The sequence below is a fragment of the Lacerta agilis genome, chromosome 11, assembly GCF_009819535.1.
Source record: "Lacerta agilis isolate rLacAgi1 chromosome 11, rLacAgi1.pri, whole genome shotgun sequence".
Taxonomy (NCBI): domain Eukaryota; kingdom Metazoa; phylum Chordata; class Lepidosauria; order Squamata; family Lacertidae; genus Lacerta; species Lacerta agilis.
The window spans coordinates 1167514-1189058 of NC_046322.1; the positions used below are offsets into that span (position 1 = coordinate 1167514).

The 21545-nt window shown below is 48.7% G+C and overlaps 1 protein-coding gene across 1 annotated transcript; it reads left to right on the forward strand.

The window, feature by feature from the left end:
• The first annotated feature begins 133 nt into the window (after positions 1–133).
• LOC117055255 (collagen alpha-1(I) chain-like) lies at positions 134–16149 on the forward strand. The gene is made up of 8 exons (XM_033164707.1): positions 134–180; positions 3375–3530; positions 5326–5481; positions 7376–7666; positions 8885–9014; positions 12178–13130; positions 13329–13602; positions 14234–16149. Exons 2-8 carry the CDS (start codon positions 3402–3404, stop codon positions 16147–16149), a joined length of 3849 nt encoding a protein of 1282 aa, XP_033020598.1. The 5' UTR covers positions 134–180; positions 3375–3401.
• Positions 16150–21545: the final 5396 nt, after the last annotated feature.

The window sequence follows — 21545 nt, forward strand, 5'->3', positions numbered from 1 at the left end:
GTCCTTGGGTTCCTGACTGCTTGGATGACTCACCTGGGGGCCAGGTGGGGTTAATCTCTGCTCAGGGAGTTCCCCTGGTTGCAGGTGGGCGTGGTCAGGGTTTAAAGCTTCCTCTGGGAGGGGTGGGGGCGTTGCAAGGGGGAAACCAGGGGGGCAGAGCTGGGGAAGGACCTGGGGCTGGTACGTATATGCTCTCTGCTATGTGAGGCTTAGGGGGGAGGAGGAGTTGGCTGTTGGGGGGCTCAGCTGTCTGGCTTGGTTGATGGCTTGACTCGTCCTCTTCTTCCCCCAATTACAGGTAGTTTGTCTCCAATTAGCAGACAATTGAAACGAGCATTGTGTTTGCTATTTGCACTGGTGCAAATTAGAAGTGAATCCCTCCGCGATTATAACTGTTACCCCCTTTGGCAGGAATAACCCCAAGGGCTAAATCTATTTAAATTTTTTGGACTTGAGGATGCCTAGGGGTGTGTGTTTGTTTTGTGTGTGTGAGAAAGAGAGTTGGTGGAGGGGATTTAAAGGAGTGAGTGAGTCTTGGCTGGTCTCTTTTCACCTGACTCCCACCCTCCGGTATGGGGTCTTTAGGCAATATCTGCCTGCTCTTGCTGGGCTTCTGAGCTCATTTATTCACGTCTGCATTTATACCCCACTTTTCCTCCCAGGAGCTCAAGGTGGCCGGCCTCTTTCCCCCGTTTATCCTCACAACAGTCCTGTGCTTAGGCTGAGGAGGGGCAGCGACCCACTGAGTTTCATAGCCCAATGGGGAGTTGAGTTCTGGTCTCTCTCAGGTCTGAGTCCGACATGCTGAGTTGACTCCTCTGAGGTGTTGCAGCGGCTTGAAGCTTATTGCTCTCTCAAAGTCTTCCAGCTCAGAAATATAGAGTTGGGAGGGACCTCAGGGGCTCATCTTGCAATGCAAGAATCAGAATTCTTTTCTGGTAGGGATCTTAAAAAAACATGTTTTTTGGGTGTGAGGAATTCAAATCTCTGGTTATTTTTGCGATTGGACAACATTTAGCTTGATAAGTCTATGTTTGATAAAGAAACACACAAACTGCTTCCAGGAAACCAAAGCATTTTAATTTTCTGAAAATGCCAGGTAATGCTGAATAATAATAATAATAATTTTTATATAGAATATAACCACAGGAACTTGGCGATCATTTTTACTGATTTCTGTGCAATTTCACACCCATTTTCCTTACCAAGCAAGCCTAAATTACATTAATTTAACCCAAGTACCTTTTGAACTCCCAATTCATCTTGAAACTTTTCAGAGCCCCTCATTTTTGGAATTTGAAAATTCAACATGCTGCACAGCCTAGTAGGTTGGACAGAAAGGGCCATTGGCCCATTCCGCAGCCTCAGAAGTTGACCTTTGTTCTGCCACTGCTGCAAGGAAGTATGGCTCAGTGGGCGAGTGCTTATTTGACCGAGACACCCCCCCCCCGGGTGTGTCTCCTGCTGCTACAGTTCGCTGTGCCTCTGTGCAGGACTACTACCGGGGCAGGTGGTTCTCATGGCTGGTGATGCCAAAGGGTGCCGCCAGGTGCAATCTTGGTCTGCCAGCTGTCTCTTGCTTCCTGAGTTTTCTGACAGCGCACCTGTGCCTTTAGCGGCTGCACAGGAGGCAGGAGCTCAGCAGGCAAAGTTTCTCCGTCTCCGCATCTCCTAAATGCTGTGGAAAGCTGCACCTGTTGAGTTCCTGGCTGTTAACGCAGCCGCTGTGAAGGGTGCAGCGGGAAAGGAGATGGGAACCAGGAGAGATAGCGGAAGAATGTGTCTGTGTTGGGGGGCAGCAGTCTGGTACAGTGGGGGCTCAGTGTCGTTGATAGAGGGAGGATTCTAGGAACAGAAGACTCATGGAATCCTAGAGCTGGAAGGGACCTAAAGGGGCATCTAGACCAACCCCCTGCAATGTAGGAATCACAGCTAATATCTCCTTGGCAGCTTTGCTAGTGGGAAGCAATCTACTTCTGCGGTGGAGCCCCAACTTTGCATGGAGCTGGTTCCAGAGTCACCCGCAGACCTTTTTCTTTAACAGAGTGTGTGATGAAAGAGGTTTCCTTTTGATATATATATATATATTTATATGGGGGGGCATGAGGGAAGTTGATATTGGGGGGCTAGCTGGGCCATGTGGCCTGATTCCCAAGCTTTGCCGTGCACAATGTATTTTTTGTGAGGCAGTGTGTTGTGTTGTGTGTGTGTGTGTGTGTGCTTTCTGTTTGTTTTTTTAATTAATAATCTTTATTAGTTTAAAAACAAGCAACTATACATACTTTGAATCAAAAAAGAAAAAGGATAACTACAAAAAAGACAAGTAAAGATGTATAGAAAAGAAAAAAAATAAACAAAACAAAGAAAACAAAAAAATTCATCATATAAAGCAACATTTTACAATCATCAGAAAAGACAACTTCCAGTTCTTCACATTGTATTTGTATTTTCTTTTTCCTTAAATTTAACACACATTCTTTTATTACTTCATTTAACCATTTACTTTCTTATATTTGTTATATATCTTCTTTTTTTGCCAGAATCAGTTTAATTCCGCTAAGAGATTGTTGTTTGAATAATATATTTTTAAGTATTCTTTTAAAAAGTTCCATTCTCTGTATATCTTTTGGCGCGTGTGCTTTCTGTTAATGCAGGTGAGAATAGCTCCTGGACTTGCGGGTGGAACCATACCTCTTGAACGGGGCACCTCTAATAAAAGGTCTTAAATTATTGGACTGTCATCCTAGGTTTTCAGAAGCAGCTGTTCTTGCACCTCTAGGGTAGGGGCTGATTTGATGCTCCTTCATTCAGTTGCTCCCCTCATCTGACACACCTGATCCATTAGTATGTTCAAGGGCCTTCAAGTGTCACATTATGTTAGAACAGGATGCCTTCCAGTCTTAATTGTTGTGTGCAGGGAAGGGGGCGTATCTGGTGGAGAAGTCCTGGCAACAAGAACCCAACTGGTCGCTAAAGATCACTGAGATCCTCTGCAAGAGCATTGTTGGCTGTTCCTTGAGTTGGTGAGTCTATGGTATTGTTGGCCTAGTCCGGTGGAACTCTCTGCCACTGGAGATTCAGCAGGCACCTTCTGTGTCAGCTTTGAAACACCTGCTGAAAACTTTTCAGTGCCTCCAGAAAATTAAGAGCGCACCCTTCCACAATGGTTAAATGTTTTTTTAAAATATGGTTATATTGCTGTAAACTGCTTTGATATATAGATATTTTTTTAACGACGCAGCAGTATACAAGCATTTTATAAAATGTGGGTGCCCTGGGCTGCTTTGTCCCCCCCTGCCCCTCATTCAGTGCCTCACCCAAAGGTCCATGCCCATCTCTCACCCTGTCTTTGCCCCCTTCCCTCCCCTACATAGGAGTTGGCAGCTGCGAGGGCAGAGAAGATGGGGAGCCGCCCGCTCCAGATCCTGGTCTCGGGTTCAGAGGAGTCTGGGAAGTCAACCCTGGTCGGCCACCTTCTCTACAAATGTGGGCATCTTAGTCCAGAAACTATGAAGACTCTCCGGAAACAGGTATCTCCTTCCTAATTAAGTTTGTGGCTTTCCTTTCTGCCAAATGATGCTCTAGGTGCCTCAAAGCAAGTAAAATACATTTGTCATAAATGTAACTTACACCGGGAAATGACGGGAAGTCTGTTTTTATATGATTTGGTTTATTGGAATTTAGTTCATTGGATTAATATTCTGATAGACTTTTGTTTAGTTAAAAATTATAAGAAAAGGGCATGTACATATATATATACAAGTGAATATTATTATCTAATGGTTTACCGTATTTTTCGCTCCATAAGACACACTTTTTTCCTCCTAAAAAGTAAGGGGAAATATCTGTGCGTCTTATGGAGCAAATGGTGGTCCCTGGAGCCGAATTGCCCAGGGGCCAAAAGCAGATCCTGCTTTTTTTTTTTTTACAAAGAGAAAAGGGGATGTTGAAAGGACCCCACTCAGCAGCTGATCAGCAAGAGATCGGGAGAGAGATAAGAGTCCCTGGCTCTCTTTCAGCCCTGCCCTCCATTGTTGAATGTGCTGCAGAGGGAGGCTGTTTGTTTCCCCAGCGACATGTGACTGGGTGATTAGATTATCTGTCTGTAAACTGTAGAAACGGCTCCCTTTCCTTTAGAAGCTGCAGAAATGTGAGTTGAACCCCATAAAAACAGGGCTTTTCCTCTTTGCTTTTCCCCCTTTGCAAAAGTAGCTTTGTTTTTCCCCTTTGCAAAAAAAGCTGCAAAACTTTTAGCTGATCCTCAAAAAAACAGGGCTTTTAGAGGAGGAAAACCAGAAAAATACTTTTTTTCCTTGTTTCCTCCTCTAAAAACGAGGTATGCCCTATGGTCCGGTGCACCCTATGGAGCGAAAAATACGGTAAGTATTTAAGGATGTACAGGTACCAACACTATGTATGGATGTAAATTAACAAATATAATCAATAAAACGTAGGAAGGTGGGGGCAATGGGGGTCAGGTCTCCCCGTGTTCCACCCTGGGGGGGGCGATACTTGGTGCGCCCCACAACGCCCAAGCCGAGCCCCACCGCCTGGTAAAACCCCAAGCAAGCCGCAGAGCAAGGCTGCCCCGCCCCGCGGCCTGTTCGCCGCTGGCGCGTGCTGGTCTGCAGCGTGCATGCGCAGTGTCATGATGCATGCATCGTGACACAAACAACGCCCCCGGGGTCTGCTGAGTTCGCCACCCCGGGCGGCCAAGCGGCTTCCTCCGCCACTGGTTCACAGCCCTAACAGCCCCAGCAGATCTTGCTTTTCCATTAGTCACAGCTTTGGGTCCAGCACAGAGCAAGCAATTCACTGGGTCTCCATCTTCAAGCCCTTCCCCAGCTTCCAGCTCACCTGGCAGCCAGGTGAGCAGGGTGGAGAAAAGCCCCCTCCCAATCAGCCTGGAAGGTCCCATCACTCAGTTGCTGCTTCTGTAACCTGACTCATTCTGTTGGGATGCTGATGGGGACATATATGCAGCCAGCTAAGGTCATGGTCTTGCAAAGGAACTTGTCTGACTAGTTCTGAAATAAAATATTAGATTCTCCCTGGGTACGGGGACCCCCAAGAACTGGAATGGATTCGGGGCATCATCCAGACTGACACCACTCCCCAAATACGCAACAATATTATCCATTAAAAAGAACATAAAATAAGTGCAAATGACAACACAAAACCAGTGTCAACAAAACATGCCAATGAAAAAAGTGTTAACATAGATATTTCTTGGCATACCTAACTGCTGTTAAACTGGGGTGGGGGTGGTGTCCACTGGATGCTCCCGCCTAGGATTTTCTGCCTGCCTCAATGTCTCCTTTGCAGAAGGTGGAGCAAGGCATGTCGTACAGGCAGTTGCTGCAGAGCCTCCAAGTTGAGGAGAGGCATGCGACTCCCTGGAGGCGACACTACAGGAGCCCCAAGTATGAGGTCATCATCATTGCAACCCCCCCATGTCTTTCCCTCCTTGCCAGGAGAAAGGTAAGAGTCTCTGCTCTTCAGCAGCTAAGGGGGCAGGAGAGGTTTCATGCCAAAGGTTGTGTCCTACATATGCAGTAAATGTGTTGGTTTGGTGGTGGGGGCTGGGTGTCAAATTCTTCCTTCTCCTTGCTCTCAGGTTTGCCCTTTTAAAGCTCAGCGGGAAGGAGGAGGGTGGGCACAAAATGAGAATTCCTTGGCTCTGCCTGCTGCTCGCTCTGGCGCCACCTACTGTTCACCTCCTGCCCTGCCAGTTCCAATGGGTACCAGCCACCACCGTGTTGTCAAATCTTTGCCCTGGACTTTTTAAATTCATTCTCCCCGCAACACCCCCTGATGCAGCAGGGCTGATCCCACCCACAGGAGGCAATGACAGCAATTTAACATGAATTTTACTATCTAATGAGACCATTGATCCATAAAATGAAAGCAATAAACAATGTCCTGCAGTCAATCAATCAGTCAGTCAGTCAGTCAATCAATCAATCAATAGCTGATCTGGGTTCCACACAGTCACAGAAACAAAAAAGAGAGAGCCACAAAATAGCAAAACCAGAGAGACCTCAGAGTAACACTCAAAACCAGGGGTCAGCAACCATTTTCAGCCGTGGGCCGGTCCACTGTCCCTCAGACCATGTAGGGGGCCGGAATTTTTTTTTTTTTTTTTTGGGGGGGAAGAATGAATTCCTACGACCCACAAATAACCCAGAGATGCATTTTAAATAAAAGGGCACATTCTATTCATGTAAAAATACACTGATTCCCGGATCGCCCGTAGGCCGGATTGAGAAGGTGATTGGGCCGCATCCGGCCCCCGGGCCTTAGGTTGCCTACCCCTGCTCAAAATGGAAGCGCAACACTCAAAAGGGAGCACGTTCATCTTCTGAAAGAAGTTTGCAAACCGGAACACTTGCTTCTGGATTTGCAGTGTTGGGTTCCAAGTTGTTTGAGTCCCAAGGCTCCTGAGAAGCAAGGTACCCCTGTATACTTTGCATCCTAGGGGCTGTGGGGGCTTCAGCCCCTACAGTGAAGCCACATGAAGGGAGAGGGCTCTTGTGCCTGAATCCTGCTTGCAGGTTTCCCATTGAGGCACCTGCTTGGCTGTTGTGAGAAGAGGGTGCTGGGCTAGATAGCCATCTTCGGATGTTCTTATGGAATACCCTTCCCTGGCAGAAAGTCAGGGCCAGGCGAGCCAGTGTGGTGGTGTGGTTAAGAGCGGTGGACTTGTAATCTGGTGAACTGGGTTCGTGTCTCCGCTCCTCCACATGCAGCTGCTGGGTGACCTTGGGCTAGTCCCACTTCTCTGAAGTCTCTCAGCCCCACTCACCTCACAGAGTGTTTGTTGTGGGGGACGAAGGGAAAGGAGAATGTTAGCCGCTTTGAGACTCCTTCGGGTATTGATAAAGCGGGATATCAAATCCAAACTCCTCCTCCTCCTCCTCCTCCTCCTCCTCCTCCTCCTCCTCCTCTTCTTTTCTTCTTCTTCTTCTTCTTCTTTTTCTTTTCTTCTTCTTTTTCTTTTCTTCTTCTTCTTCTTCTTCTTCTTCTTCTTCTTCTTCTTCTTTTTCTTTTCTTCTTCTTCTTCTTCTTCTTTTTCTTTTCTTCTTCTTCTTCTTCTTCTTTTTCTTTTCTTCTTCTTTTTCTTTTCTTCTTTTTCTTTTCTTCTTCTTTTTCTTTTCTTCTTCTTCTTCTTCTTCTTTTTCTTTTCTTCTTCTTCTTCTTCTTCTTCTTTTTCTTCTTCTTCTTTTTCTTTTCTTCTTCTTCTTCTTCTTCTTCTTATTCTTATTCTTTTTCTTTTCTTCTTCTTCTTCTTCTTATTCTTCTTCTTCTTCTTCTTCTTCTTCTTCTCTTCCTGAGAGTTTTGATGGCCTTTTCTTTCTTCCTCTCCCTCCCTCAGGTTGACTGCATGCTGTTTGTGGTCTCTGCAGCCAAGAGGGAATTTGAAACGGGTTGGAGCTTGACCCAGAAGCAGATCGTATCAGCCTGCAAACTCCCGGTGAAGCTGCTTGTGGTGTGTGTCAACAAGATGGACTCTTCCACGCCGGCACCTTACAACTACCGACGCTACAAAGCCATTGTTGGGAAAGTGTTCAACTGGTTCTGGGCGTGGGAAAGGGAACCCAGGACAGTCCTATTTCTCCCCATCTCAGCCCTCTATGGGGACAACCTGCAGGAGACCAGCGTCAAGGTATGCAGCCCATCTCCCGTGGGACTGAGGGTAGCAGATGCCATAATGAGGCTGGGAGGAACATTCAGCTACCTATATCAGGGCTTCAGATTCTGGTCCAGGCATCAGTTGCAGGCTGGGGGCAGGGACCAAGAGGGATCAAGGACCATAGAGCCATTTTTAAGGGGTTCTTTCCCACAGTGGTCCAGACAACCAGCTGGCCCAGTCCTGCCAATTGGAAGCCAGGCCACGCTGGTCAGATAGAGGAAGTGGGAACCTCACCAAAATGCTGGAGAAGGTGCACCTCCACATGTGGTGGGAGTGCCCCAAAATCCAAATATTCTGGACAACAACCATACGAGAAATAAGTAAAACAACCAAGCAAGTAATAGAAATCACCCCAGAATTGGCCCTGCTAAACATCTTCCAAGACAATAATGCCCACTTACACCACAAAGAACTCATAACCCACCTACTTTCAGCAGCTAGAAACATCATAACCAGACACTGGAGAGACCTGTCAGGAGTAAGCACAGACCAATGGCACCAAGTAGTATGGGAAACAGCCTTGCTAGAAAAATTAACCAATAAACTGAAACTGACACGGGGACAAATAGAAGAAGACGCCTTCACCCCGGTATGTCTCCCCTTTATCACACACACAGCCCAACAAGACAATGACAAAAATCTACCGAGAGTATACAAATCAATACGGCTAACCTGATCCAAAACACCCACCCACCCCACTCACACATGAAGACAAAGACCACCACAGCCAACCGCAAATGAACAACCACACCCTAGGCCAACCCCAACCTCTCTCACCACCAAAGGAACACAAGCGAACAGCAGAGAACCTACACAAGCAACGCTGACATCAAACCCTACATACACCGTCACCCGACCACACCCCCACCCCATCCTCCCCCCCTGTCCACCTCTTTCCCCCTTTTCTTCTCAATGTCTCAACAAATAAAACTGATTTGTAAAAATGATGCATGTAAAAAATACAGGAGAGAGACATTGCACATACTTTTGTAAATCAAGACATCTTTAATTAAAAATACTTCCAAAAAAGAATAGAGGAAGTGGGGAGGTGGGTATCTCAGGTGGAAAGTGCCAAGGGATTTCTCAATCTCCCTGACGGACAGACTTAATCAGTAATCCATGGATGCGACTTCTTTGGTAACCGGGCCAGCACTATAATGAGCCGTGTGTCTGTCTGGGTCTCCTTTGCAGATGCTCTGGTTCTGCAAGTGGGAGATCGCCAGGGAGAGGGGAGGAGTGGTCACAGGAACCACTTTGCAGCAGCTCCTGGACGCCATCCCCATTTGCCATCACAGACCGGACCTCCCCTTTGCTCCCTTAGGTGGGTGGAACTCTTGACTTTGAGAGTTATTTTTGTCTTAAAATTTATTGATAGATAAATTCAAAGATATACAGAAATGCATACCACTACAAAGTCTCCTTTTATAATATGCTGAGATAAAACAGATACTTAATCTAAAAAAGAGCCAAGTCTGGAGGAAGAAAATACAAGAAAAGGAGAAATCTAAAGGAGGAGCAAATGAGAGAAAAGGAAAGAAAGAAAGAAAACGGAAGAAAGATAGAGTAGAATAAAAGGACTCCCGGCTTTCTGCAGCTGCAGATGATATTCATTATTTAAGATCCAACCATTCTATCTTCTATAAAGCAGTATTTTTTTTCAATCTTCAAATCCAGATATTGCAAGTTCATTTTCTCTTTCATGCAGAAAAGTCCGCAAGAAACTTCCAACCCTTAACAAATGCTAGTAATGATTTTTCTCTAATTTAAGTTAGCTTAGCCATCTCAGCCAAGTCCAATAATTTTATCAGCCATTCTTCTAGAGCGGGTAGGTCTCTGGTTTCCATCTTTGTGCATATCTCAGTCTTGGCACAGTAATCGTATATTGGAGCAATCTTCCATAGTCCTTTTCTAATTGTATGTCCATAAGCCGTAGGAGAAGGTACCTAGGTGGTGCTGTGGGTTAAACCACAGAGTCTAGGGCTTGCCGATCAGAAGTTCAGTGGTTCGAATCCCTGCAACGGGGTGAGCTCCTGTTGTTCGGTCCCAGCTTCTGCCCACCTAGCAGTTCGAAAGCACATCAAAGTGCAAGTAGATAAATAGGGACCGCTCCGGCGGGAAGGTAAACGGCGTTTCTGTGCGCTGCTCTGGTTCGCCAGAAAGCGGCTTTGTCATGCTGGCCACATGACCCAGAAGCTGTCTGTGGACAAACGCCGGCTCCCTCGGCCTATAGAGCGAGATGAGCGCCGCAACCCCAGAGTCGGACACGACTGGACCTGATGGTCAGGGGTCCCTTTACCTTTTAAGCCGTAGGGGAGAGAGTCCTGGCTTCAATCAGATATTGATAGAGCTCTTGGCTTTGTGATGCTCCAAGATGAGGGAGTGTGTGGCCATACAGCCCTACATGTCAGTGTGTGAACACACACACACACACACACACACACACACCATGGTAGAGCCCGTGCTTTGCTTTTGAGGAGGTTTTGTTGAACCACGATCCGAGCATGTGGCAAAATGATTCCAGCTTGTGCCTTGGTAGGTCCTATTAATATTGGGGCCAAGCTAGACCTTACATTAATTGAATATTTTGGGGAGTGTGTGTGGGGGGGGGGGAGTGGAACTTAAGGTGCTGATGAGAATGCGAGAGCTGGATTTGCTGGGTGCACCCAGAGCAACTTGCAGTAATGTTTAGTAAGCCTTAGAAAGTTAGAAAGAAAATTTAATCTGTTTTAGTATTTAACATTCGTATGTTTAAAAGTAGGGTTGTAATTTTTTACTGGATTTAAACTGCTCTGATTTTTTTTTTCAATCGAACGGTGTATAAATGTTATAAAATAAATGGTAAGAGTGAGAGAGAGGGTTGGTCCTGAGCTAGGCAGGTGCTGCCCATCTTCTTTTGGGGAAGGTTGGAGGGACAAAGGAGCCACCGATGTCACCGTCAGATGGCTCTCCTTGGCACGGGGTGCAGAAGGATGCTGTAGGAGAAAAAGTACATGAAGTTGGACGGTTGCCTGTCTAAAGATGCTTTAGCTGTGATTCCTGCATTTCAGGGGTTTGGACTTGATGGAGATGGATTGAAGATTAAGTCTGGCAATAAAAATTTAAGCATTCTATACCATGTTTGTGTGAGAAATAGGAAGGGCTTTTTAGCAGAGTAAACACACTTATGCGCTTTTGCAGCTTACTGGAAGCTAGGAATTAGGCAATTGAACCTTTTATCCTTGTTTGTTTGTGGTCTGCTGATCTTTCCCCTCTCTGTCCCTGTTGCTAAGAATGAACCTTATGTTTTAGTAAAAACACAAATGTTTACTTACATTTTAATGCAGACAACAAATATATCAAAGTAGCATGCAGGAAAAATAGTTTTTAGTTACAATATACAAAACTAGTTTCCAAAATGGAGTCTGGTCTTTGAGCATGACCTTAACAGATTGGAGAACTGCGTGCAAGCTAACAATGAATTTTAATAGGGACTAATGTAAGGTCCTTCACATAGGCAGGAAGAGCCAGATGCACAAATATACAATGGGGGAAACCTGACTTATTAGTAATAGATGTGAAAAGGATCTAGGGGTCTTAGTGGACCACAAGCTTATCATGAGTCCACAGTGTGATGCAGCAGTAAATGAAGCTAATGCTATTCCAGGCTGCATCAACAGAAGTCTAGTGTCCCAATCAAGGGAAGTAATAGTCCCACTCTCTTCTGCCTTGGTCAGACCACACCTGGAATCCTGTGTCCAATTCTGGGCACCACAACTTAAGAAGGATGTTGACAAGCTGGAATGTGTGCAAAGGAAGGTAACCAAGATGAACAAGGGTCTGGAAACCTAGCCTGATGAGGAATGGTTGAAGGAGCTAGGGATGTTTAGCCTGGAAAAGAGGAGACCGAGAGGAGGTATGAGAGCCATCTTCAAATATCTCAAGGGCTGTGACATGGAAGATGGAGCAAGTTTGTTTTCTCCTGTTCTGGAGGGTAGGATTTGAACCAATAGCTCCAAGTTGCAAGAAAGGAGATTCTGAATAAACATCAGGAAGAACTTTCTGACAGCATGAGCTGTTTGACAATGGAATGGTCTCCCTTGAGAGGTTGTGGACTCTCCTCCATTGGAAGCTTTTAAACAGAGGTTGGATGGCCATCTGTCATGGCTACTTTAGTTGAGATTCCTGCGTTGCAGGCGGTTGGACTAGAAGACCCTTGAGGTCCCTTCCAACTCTATGATTACATCTGCTCACATTGTTTACTTGAAAGGAAGAGAGAGACTGGGGCAAGGAGGAAGGAGAAAAGATAAAGATCTTTTGTCCTACATCCTGCCGCAAGACGATATAACACCACACAGACCTGCCTTCTCTAGGAATGGAGGAACTCAAAGTGTCTTAACCCCTCCATATGCTTATTTAGCAAACATAATGTTCATTTTGACTGCAGGTTATCCCACTCTGGGTACCTTCCAACTCTACAATTCTTTGGTTCTATGACTGTTTTGTAGGATGGACCAAGAAGGAAGAGGAGGCTCTCCTGAGGACATGGAGGATTCTCTCCCCGCAGGCACCAGACCACATCCCCAGCCCTTCGATGATGTCCACGGCCCTCAGGCAGGCAGGAGTCTGGCGCTCTGCAGAGCAGTGTCGCAGCAAGGTGGATGCCCTCCTGAGATGCTACATGGCTGATGTTCTCCGGGGAGGAATCGGGTGCTTCCCTTTCTACTGGGAACTGCATGACATCCTGGGATATGATGTCTCCACAGCGGCCTTTCAATTGCGGCAATTTAAGCAGGAACTGGTGCCAACAGCAAATGCCACCACTGCACCTGACCTGGGTTGGGCTGAAGATGTGTTTGTCCTTCTGGGGCCTTCTGGTCAAGGAGCACTGGCCTTCCCAAAGGAAGGGGAGAAAGAAGAAGAGCTTGCCATCCCTGGGCCTTCTGGTCAAGAAGAACCTGTTGCTCCAGAGGAAGCAGAACTTGTCCGTTCCGGTCATTTTGATCAAGGTGAGGCAGTTGTCCCAGAGGAGGGAGAAGAAGCAGAACTTGTCCTTCCTGGGCATTTTGGTCAAGGAGAGCCTGTTGTCCCAGAAGAGGGAGAGGAAGCAGAACTTGTCCATCCTCAGCATTTTGGTCAAGGAGAGCTGCTTGTCCTAGAGGAGGGAGAGGAAGCAGAACTTGTCCATCTTCAGCATTTTGGTCAAGGAGAGCCTGTTGTCCCAGAAGAGGGAGAGGAAGCAGAACTTGTCCTTCCTGGGCATTTTGGTCAAGGAGAGCCTGTTGTCCCAGAGGAGGGAGAGGAAGCACAACTTGTCCATCCTCAGCATTTTGGTCAAGGAGAGCCTGTTGTCCCAGAGGAGAGAGAGGAAGCAGAACTTGTCCTTCCTGGGCATTTTGGTCAAGGAGAGCTGCTTGTCCTAGAGGAGGGAGAGGAAGCAGAACTTGTCCATCTTCAGCATTTTGGTCAAGGAGAGCCTGTTGTCCCAGAAGAGGGAGAGGAAGCAGAACTTGTCCTTCCTGGGCATTTTGGTCAAGGAGAGCCTGTTGTCCCAGAAGAGGGAGAGGAAGCAGAACTTGTCCTTCCTGGGCATTTTGGTCAAGGAGAGCCTGTTGTCCCAGAGGAGAGAGAGGAAGCAGAACTTGTCCATCTCCAGCATTTTGGTCAAGGAGAGCCTGTTGTCCCAGAGGAGGGAGAGGAAGCAGAACATGTCCATCTCCAGCATTTTGGTCAAGGAGAGCCTGTTGTCCCAGAGGAGAGAGAGGAAGCAGAACATGTCCATCTTCAGCATTTTGGTCAAGGAGAGCCTGTTGTCCCAGAAGAGGGAGAGGAAGCAGAACTTGTCCTTCCTGGGCATTTTGGTCAAGGAGATCCTGTTGTCCTAGAGGAGGGAGAGGAAGCAGAACATGTCCATCCAGGGCCTTCTGGTCAGGGTGAGCTTATTGTCCCAGAGGTGGCACAACGTCTTGTCAATGCGGGTATCCTTTCTCAAGAACAGGTTGCCAACTTGGTCCACCTGTTCTCTCAAGGAAAGCCTGCCACCCTCTTGGATGAGGGAGGAGCCCTCCCTGAGTCCTCTGGACAAGGTGAGCCCATCATCCTAGGAAACAGGGGAGCATGTCATCCCAGGACCACGTGGGCACCAGGAGTTGCATTGGGCAGCTGAAACGTTTGGAATGGGCAGTGGGCAGACACTTCTAAAGAAGGACCTAGTCAGAGGGACCCCTGCCTCCTGGAGACCAGGCCTTGGGGACCCTGAGTGGCTTAAATCAATTTTCATCCTCATCCATGACCACTGACCACGCTTGCTGGAACTGAAAGAGTTGGGATTCCCACAATATCTGGAGGGCTGCAGATGTTCTCCACCCCTGGTCTAGATGTTCAAAACTTGGAGGTTGGGACAGGGTGACCTTAGGGCTGGAGGCACCAGGGAGCACCATGCATGTAGGACTAGTTGTGATGGTGCAGGGTGGGGGGTTGGTTGGAACTTGTGGGTGCACAGCTGACATACAGAGCCACTTGCCTATTTGGAAGCTTCTAACCCCCTCCCTATCTCTTTCTCAGGACCGGACCCTTACTCAGAGACTAAAAGCACCTCTAAGCCAAGAGCCCTCGATATACCTGACTATGCAGAATCACCTCTGGGCCCCAGGCCCCCGAAAAGCCCCAGAGGTCACCCCCCCTCTGGGCGCTTGGGGAGGAGCTCTGGATACAAATTATGCCCTGGTCCTCCAAGACCCACCAGATACGAGCTGCCACCTCAATTTTCAAGGAGCTTCAAACATGACCCCGACCCTGGACCCTCGACCAGCAGTTCTAGACAAGATCCATGCCCTGGGACCTCAAGGAACTCCAGACCTGACTCCCACCCTGGACCCTCGACCAGCGGCTCCAGATTTGAGCTGCACCCCAGACCCTCAGGAAGCTCCGGACACAATCTACCGGGTGCTGGGCTGGAGAGGAGGCCAGGTTCTCCAATGCCTCTCATCCCCCCAGCAGCTCGTAGCGATACAGGAGTTTCGCCAGAGGAAGAGGAGGAAGACACTTGTAGCACTGGAGTTCCAACCCAGCCTCCCTCAGCCATGGCTTCCTGGGAGAACCTAATTGGTCCCCCGCTATTCCAGTACCCCACCCCTGGGCCCCCCATGCTGCTTCCTTCTCCATTTCCCTTCCCACACCCCCTTCCTCCAGCCCAGATCCAGCAGGAGCCACCCTTCCCCTTGCCAGAACCTGTGTACCAGCTGCCGCTGCTGGGTGAGGCTTCCTGGGCCCCTGCCTCTGCCACCCTGCCTCCCCCTTTGCATTCCCCTCCTGCCTCCTTTCCCCTCCAGGACCCCCCCACGCAGCTGGCTCAGCCTCCCCCTTACTCCCCTCCTTTCCAGCAGCCCCCTGCCCAAGCCATACCGTTCTTCTCACAGCCTTTCGTGCCTCCGGGTTCCTTCCGTGCCCCGACGGGGCCCCAAGGGAACTTTGTTTTCCCACCTCCGCCGGGGCCCCAAGGGAACTTTGTCTTCCCACCTCCGCCGGGGCCCGAAGGGCACTTTGTTTTCCCACCTCCGCCGGGGCCCGAAGGGCACTTTGTCTTCCCACCCCCAGCCACCCAGGCCTTTCCGAACCCATCGCCCCAGACCCCAGACTACGCCCAGGACTTTCCGCGGGCCTTTGGCAGGTCTGGGCCATTCTCACTCTACTCCTTCCCATGGCATGGCACCTCTGCATATCCCCTGGGCATCAAAATCACCCTCGAGCCCACTTCCTGGCCACGGAGGTTTTGGGAATGGAAGCCTCTGCCTCTGCCACAGCCATCCAAGCCAGAGAGCCTCCTGCCCCAGCCCCCGCCTGTCACAGCACCCCCCTTGCCTCCTCGCCCACCCTCCCTGGCAGGGCCTGATCCTGACGGCGTTGAGGCCCTGTCCTCTGCTGCTTCTCTGGCTCCAAAGCCCACGCCCCAACCTGGGAGCCCCTCGTCGTCGCCCCCCAAGGCCCTGCCGCAGACCCCGCGCCAGCCTCCACCCCTCGGCACTGGCCCTCTGCCTCCTTTAATATCCTGCATGGCCCCCAGCGGGACTGGGGATCAGGCTACCAGGCTTCCTCCCCCGACCCTACCCGCGGCTTCCCCCTTGCCCTCTGGCTCCCCACCTCAGCTTCCAGGACCTCCATCCCAACCTGGGAGCCCTGGGTTGCAGACCTCCCAGCGTCCATCCGATTCGCCACCCAGGCTTTTAAAAGCACCCCCTCCCCTGATCCCAATCTTGCCTCCTTTGTCACCCTCCCCACTGCCATCTGTTCCTGGTGCTCCAGACCCCCTGGGCAACAGCCCCCCACCTCTAGCTGCCACCCCCCACCCCCATGGTGCCCCCAGGCCGGCCACTGCATCTCTGCAGCAGAGTCTGGTGCACGTGTCCCCACCAGGTCACTCTCCACTGTCCCCACCGAAGCCACACAGCCCTTCCGCCAACTCCCCTTCCTCTTCTCTCTAAGCACAGATTTTTTTGGGGGGGGGGCGGCAGCCGAGCCCAGGGAGGCAGCGGAGCCTTTCCCTCCTTTCCTGTCCCTCTGAGGAGCCAAGCCCTGAGCAGGTTCCTATCTCCCCTTCACTCCCATCTCCTGCTCACAGCCTGGGCCTCTTGAGCAAAGGTCTTTCCCCACTGCTGGGCTAGCCTGGGAGCTTATGGGGCAGGACCCCTTGGTGGTTCCCTCTCAGCCCGTGACCTGGATGGGTCCATGGGAGGTGATGGGATGTTTTAACCTTTCAGCATGAACCAAGCCTCTTCTAGGCAATGTTCTTGCTTTGTAATCATTTGCAACAATAAACAACCTTTTTATTGTAATCGTGCTTCTTGGAATCCTTTCCTCCCTCCAGGTGGCTCTGGGGAAACAGCCTGAGCCATGAGAGAGTAATGTTAAATGCCACCCCAATCTCCGAGAGGTGAGAGACCTCAGAGGTTCCAGGCACCTGCCCAGGTTGGGTTTCCTTGCAATGAAGGTCAGCAGAGTCGAGGGGTGTCTTTAGGATACATGGTTTTTGTTAGGATGTGAATGCCAGGAGAGAATATATTTATTACACATTATCCATCCTCCTTCACGTTTGTGAGTTCAGCAGAGTGCATCCCTTTGCAGCTTAAAAGGGAAGCTTAGATAGGAGGCTAGTTTTAGCCTTTTAGTTTAAGTAATCCAGGATTCTCCTGATATTTCCCCCCTTTCAACAACATTCACGCAAACAGTCTTGTCAAAGGTACATTTGCTCGCTTGGAATACTTGCTGAAGAGCAACAAATTCAGCATCTTTGCTCAGGCAGGCTTCAAATGGTAATTCGGTTACAAAGGCATACCTAAGACTAGCTTAAAATGTAGGCAGTGCATGGATCTCAGACTTGGCAGATGTTCTCATGTTGCTAGCATCACGGAAAGAGAGCAAGAGTGTGTGCCCAGGAAGGTAGGAGAATATCTACAGCTATGCCCTCTGCCTGTCTGCGCACAGTGGGAGTATCTCTCACAGAGCTCCCTCTTGGAAACTTGCAGGAAAACTCTGTGCGCTTCAGCTTCTATCGTGTGCCTGTCTAGCAAAACACGAATGGTTGGTTTGACTGCATTTTAAATATTGCAGAGTTTTATTTACACACATATAAAACCTGAGCGTAAGAGAGAGGAGCTCACAGGATCGACACCCCAGCAGGTCTTAGTCAAAGCTTTGGATCCAGCACAGGGCAAGCAGGTCTGCGGATCTCCAGCTTCCAGCTCAGCTCTCACACTTTTGATTGCTCATGCCTATATTTTAAGGCCATGCACTGCCTACATTTTAAGCTAGTCTTAGGTATGCCTTTGTAACCGAATTACCATTTGAAGCCTGCCTGAGCAAAGATGCTGAATTTGTTGCTCTTCAGCAAGTATTCCAAGCGAGCAATCAAATACCAACAGTGCCCTTCATTGCAATCAAATGCCAACAGTGCCCTTCAGCTCCCTATATTGGACAAACAGGCCAAACCCTACACCAAAGGATAAATGGACATAAATCTGATCTCAGGAATCACAAGACAGAGAAACCAGTAGGAGAACACTTCAATCTCCCAGGACATTCTATACAAGATCTCAAAGTAGCTGTCTTAATACAAAGAAATTTCAGAAATAGACTGGAAAGAGAAGTGGCTGAATTGCAACTAATCACCAAACTTAAAACCATGGAGAGACCTGGTTTGAACAAGGACATTGGATTCTTATCTCATTATACATGACAAAGCCATCTTTAGCCATCTCACCCCTTGCCTTTCCCTGCAAGACTAATTACAGCCGTTAAGAGTCGTCTACAGGTTTTCCACACCTATCAGCTGATCACCCATTCCCACCACCCTTCTGAGTAATACCCCTCCCCACTCCCTCACTATATTTAAGGATCTGGTGCCTTCTGTTTCAGTGTATCTGAAGAAGTGTGCATGCACACGAAAGCTCATACCAAGAACAAACTCAGTTGGTCTCTAAGGTGCTACTGGAAAGAATTTTCTATTTTGTTTCGACTTTTGCTTTTGTTCTCCTATCTGGCAGCTGCAGGGCGGAGGGGAGGACTTGCCCCCATTCATTCTGTGTCACAGAGCAACCCTTTCGATTATGCTGGTTGTGGTGCTTAACTAGTCAGCCACAACCATTTGTTAAAACTACATTTTCGTTCCTCCCTGCCTCCAAGAAGTTACACGATTCATCCATTTTAATCCTCCCCCCCCCATAAGCCTGTATTGTAGGTTAGAGAGTGACTGACTAGCCCAGGTTCATGTAGTAATCCAAATTCCTGCATTTTGTGTGTGTGTGTGAGAATGCCTTCTGCATGTGGCCACTAGATGACACTACTGCCTTTTACTTAAAGTGTTGCAAATTATGGCACCAGCCTAAGGGAACAGAATAATCACATTGTTTAAACGAAATAAATAAAAAGTGCCCCTAGGTGCTGTGCAGGAAGGAAAATAAGCAGGACTTTAGCTGAAGGCTCTGTTTATTAAGAGAGAGAAAGAGAAGGGAGAGGAGGGGATGGGGAGATTGGGGTGGGGAAGAGACCACATATTACCTGAGAGGCAAGACGTTTAAAACAAAATCGGCGCATGCAGGAAAGAGAAGTCAAATAGAACATCTGGAGAGGCACTTGCAAGGGAAGGAAATTCCCCTGGGGGGTTCGGGAATGGAGGCTCACACCTAATTGCCATTTGGTCAGACTTTATTCAGTAACGCATTATGGGAGAAAGTCCAAGGAATTGGAGAGAGCATTTCCATTAGGACACAGACTGTATAGGCAAAGTATCCATCCTCCCAGCTCCTTCTCCTTTACCCAACTGTTATAAACAAAAATCTGCCCTTATTCCCTTATGGGGTACACAAGAGCCCTTATAGAGTCCTTTGTAGGTTTTCCATCAGTAGGAGAAAATAACAGAGGCCAACCAGAGAATATTGAGAAGCAAAGCAGCTAGTAAGCCTGATCTTTATTAAAGCTGTTGCAACAGGGTGCTCCCCTCACACACAGGAGATTGGAGGAGGACCCAGAACAAAGGTGAGCCTGCCCTTATATAGACATTTAAATTGCCCACCCTGGAGTCCAAGACCACCCCCAGAAACATACATACATACATCACAGAAGGGGTGGAAATCCGAGTGCTGTTTATTTCCTGTTTGCCAGGTTATATATGATAATGCCTCATCTCAAAATAAAAATAAAAAATAATTTAAAAATTCCTTCCAGTAGCACCTTAGAGACCAACTAAGTTTGTTCTTGGTATGAGCTTTCGTGTGCAGGCACACTTCTTCAGATACACTGAAACAGAATGCCTTATCTGATTGCCTTTCCTGGTAGTCCGGCCATTCCTTTGAGATGGTAATCACTTAATTCCTGAGACAATGGGAAGGTTCCCTCACCCCCTCCCTCCTTGCAGAGAAACATTTGGTCAGCTTCAGGAGTCAACATGGTTTCAGGACTGTCCTCTCAGACATGTGGCCTATACATTCATGTACGTGTTTGCTTAGTACACTTATGAACATTTATTATATATCTAAGACCTTAAAATTCTTATAACACAACCATCTTCTGCCACCCCAATGCTGCACCATCTCTCATCCAGCCACAGTCCGTGAAATGCAACTTAGCCCCTTTTTACTGCGTGTCTCAGAACCCTCCTTGCACCTGATCCAGAGTTGCCATTTCACTTCAACCGTCTGCTGCCTGTCAGGCTCCTCTTGATCTTGAGCTGGTTCTTGCAAGTCTTGAGATCCAGAGGTTGCATTCTGGAGCAGGTGACATTGGCCTCACTTTACAACGGACCTAACAAAAGTCCCACCTCAGGCTGGCTTCTCCCCCCACCAGATGTTTTGGTCTCCAGCACCTATCAGATCCAGCCAGGTCAGCTAGCTGGGATAAGATTGGTAGGTCAAAACATCTGGAGGAGACCCAGCTGGGAGAAGTCCATTCTAAGTGTTTGTTTTTTTGCAGTGGGGCAGAAGAGGCCATGCAGATGGGAGAGAAGAGCCAAGGGAGGGGAGGCTGAGTTCCCAGAGGATGCTGCCTTCTAGTGTGACGGGGAAAAAACCCAGGTGCAAGGCTGCTCAGCCACCTGGCCGCTGGGACAAAGCCTGTGGGTTCCTGCAGAGAGAAAAAGGAGTCCGGCCACCAACCGGAGCAAAGAGCAAAGATCCAAGTTTATTGCGCAACAGGTTTCAAGCCAAGACTGAACAGCAGGAACAGGGTGACAAGCATAGCTGTCAAGTATCACGTATTTGCCGGGATTCCCAATTTTAAACGCGTTTCCCGCTGCAATCCCGGGTTAATCAAAAACCGTATATTCCCTTCCTTCCCCATCCTCCCCCGTTCTTGCCTGCTGTCACTAAGAGCCAGACTATCTGCAGACAGGCAGCAGCCAGAGGAGGGGGGAGGAGGAGGAGGACTTGTAAGCGCGAGGGGAGGGACTCGCAGCCTCGCTCCGTCCTGCTTCTTTCCTTTGCACGCAGGCTCCACGCGCTCCATGGGACTCGGCTGAGGCGGGAGCGGCGCTGCCGCTGCCGGTATTTTCTTCTTCTCCTCCTCCTCCTGGGGGTGCTGGGGGAGCAGTTCTCCTCAGCTGCCTCTCGCTTTCTCGCTCTCCTCAGGAGCTTCGCCTCAGCCTCCCACTCCCTCCCCTTTTCGATTCTTCCCCAACCGTGACTCTCCCCAAGTTTCACTGTCCACTAGGATGAATCCCTCAGTGGTTATATGGGAGTTGTCTCTGGGGTACCTCAGTGCTTCACGTTCGAAACACACTCTTGCCACCTTTGGGATCTCCCGCCCTGGGTTCCCAAACTACTGCAGCTTGCCTTCCCTTTTTGGCAACTGCGTGGCACTTTTGGCTTCCCTGCCCAGTCCTCTGTATGCCAGGAAAATAAGCCACCCGTTCCCTCTATCACAGGAAACCCTTAGTGCTTTTCCCCTCAGCCACACCTCTTGAGGCACTGACGCACTGCCACAGTCAGCGAACGTTTTAAGCACTTTTAACTTTATTAAGGTAACTTGAAAACATGGATGTCTTGAGTTAATACTGGTACAAATCTTCTAATATAATTCAGCTCAGTTATAATCTTTCCAGCATCCCGTTAGCAATGGTAATGACCTTTCCTCCCATTCCCCAAAGCCTAACCTCCCAGTTTCTCTTTCTAAACCTCCACACCTAACTGCCAAACCCCCAACTGCCTTTCAAGGTTCTTCCCCCTCCTTTTAGAATGCCAACTAGCTCCGCCTCCCAGGGAACACCCACCTAACATGGGAGCGATAGGTTAACCCATGATGAACCAGGCCTTATTCCGCCACATTCGTCCCACCCCCAAAGTCATTGCATAGGCATAGTTATACATGTATTGCGTCGGAGGAGAGAGAG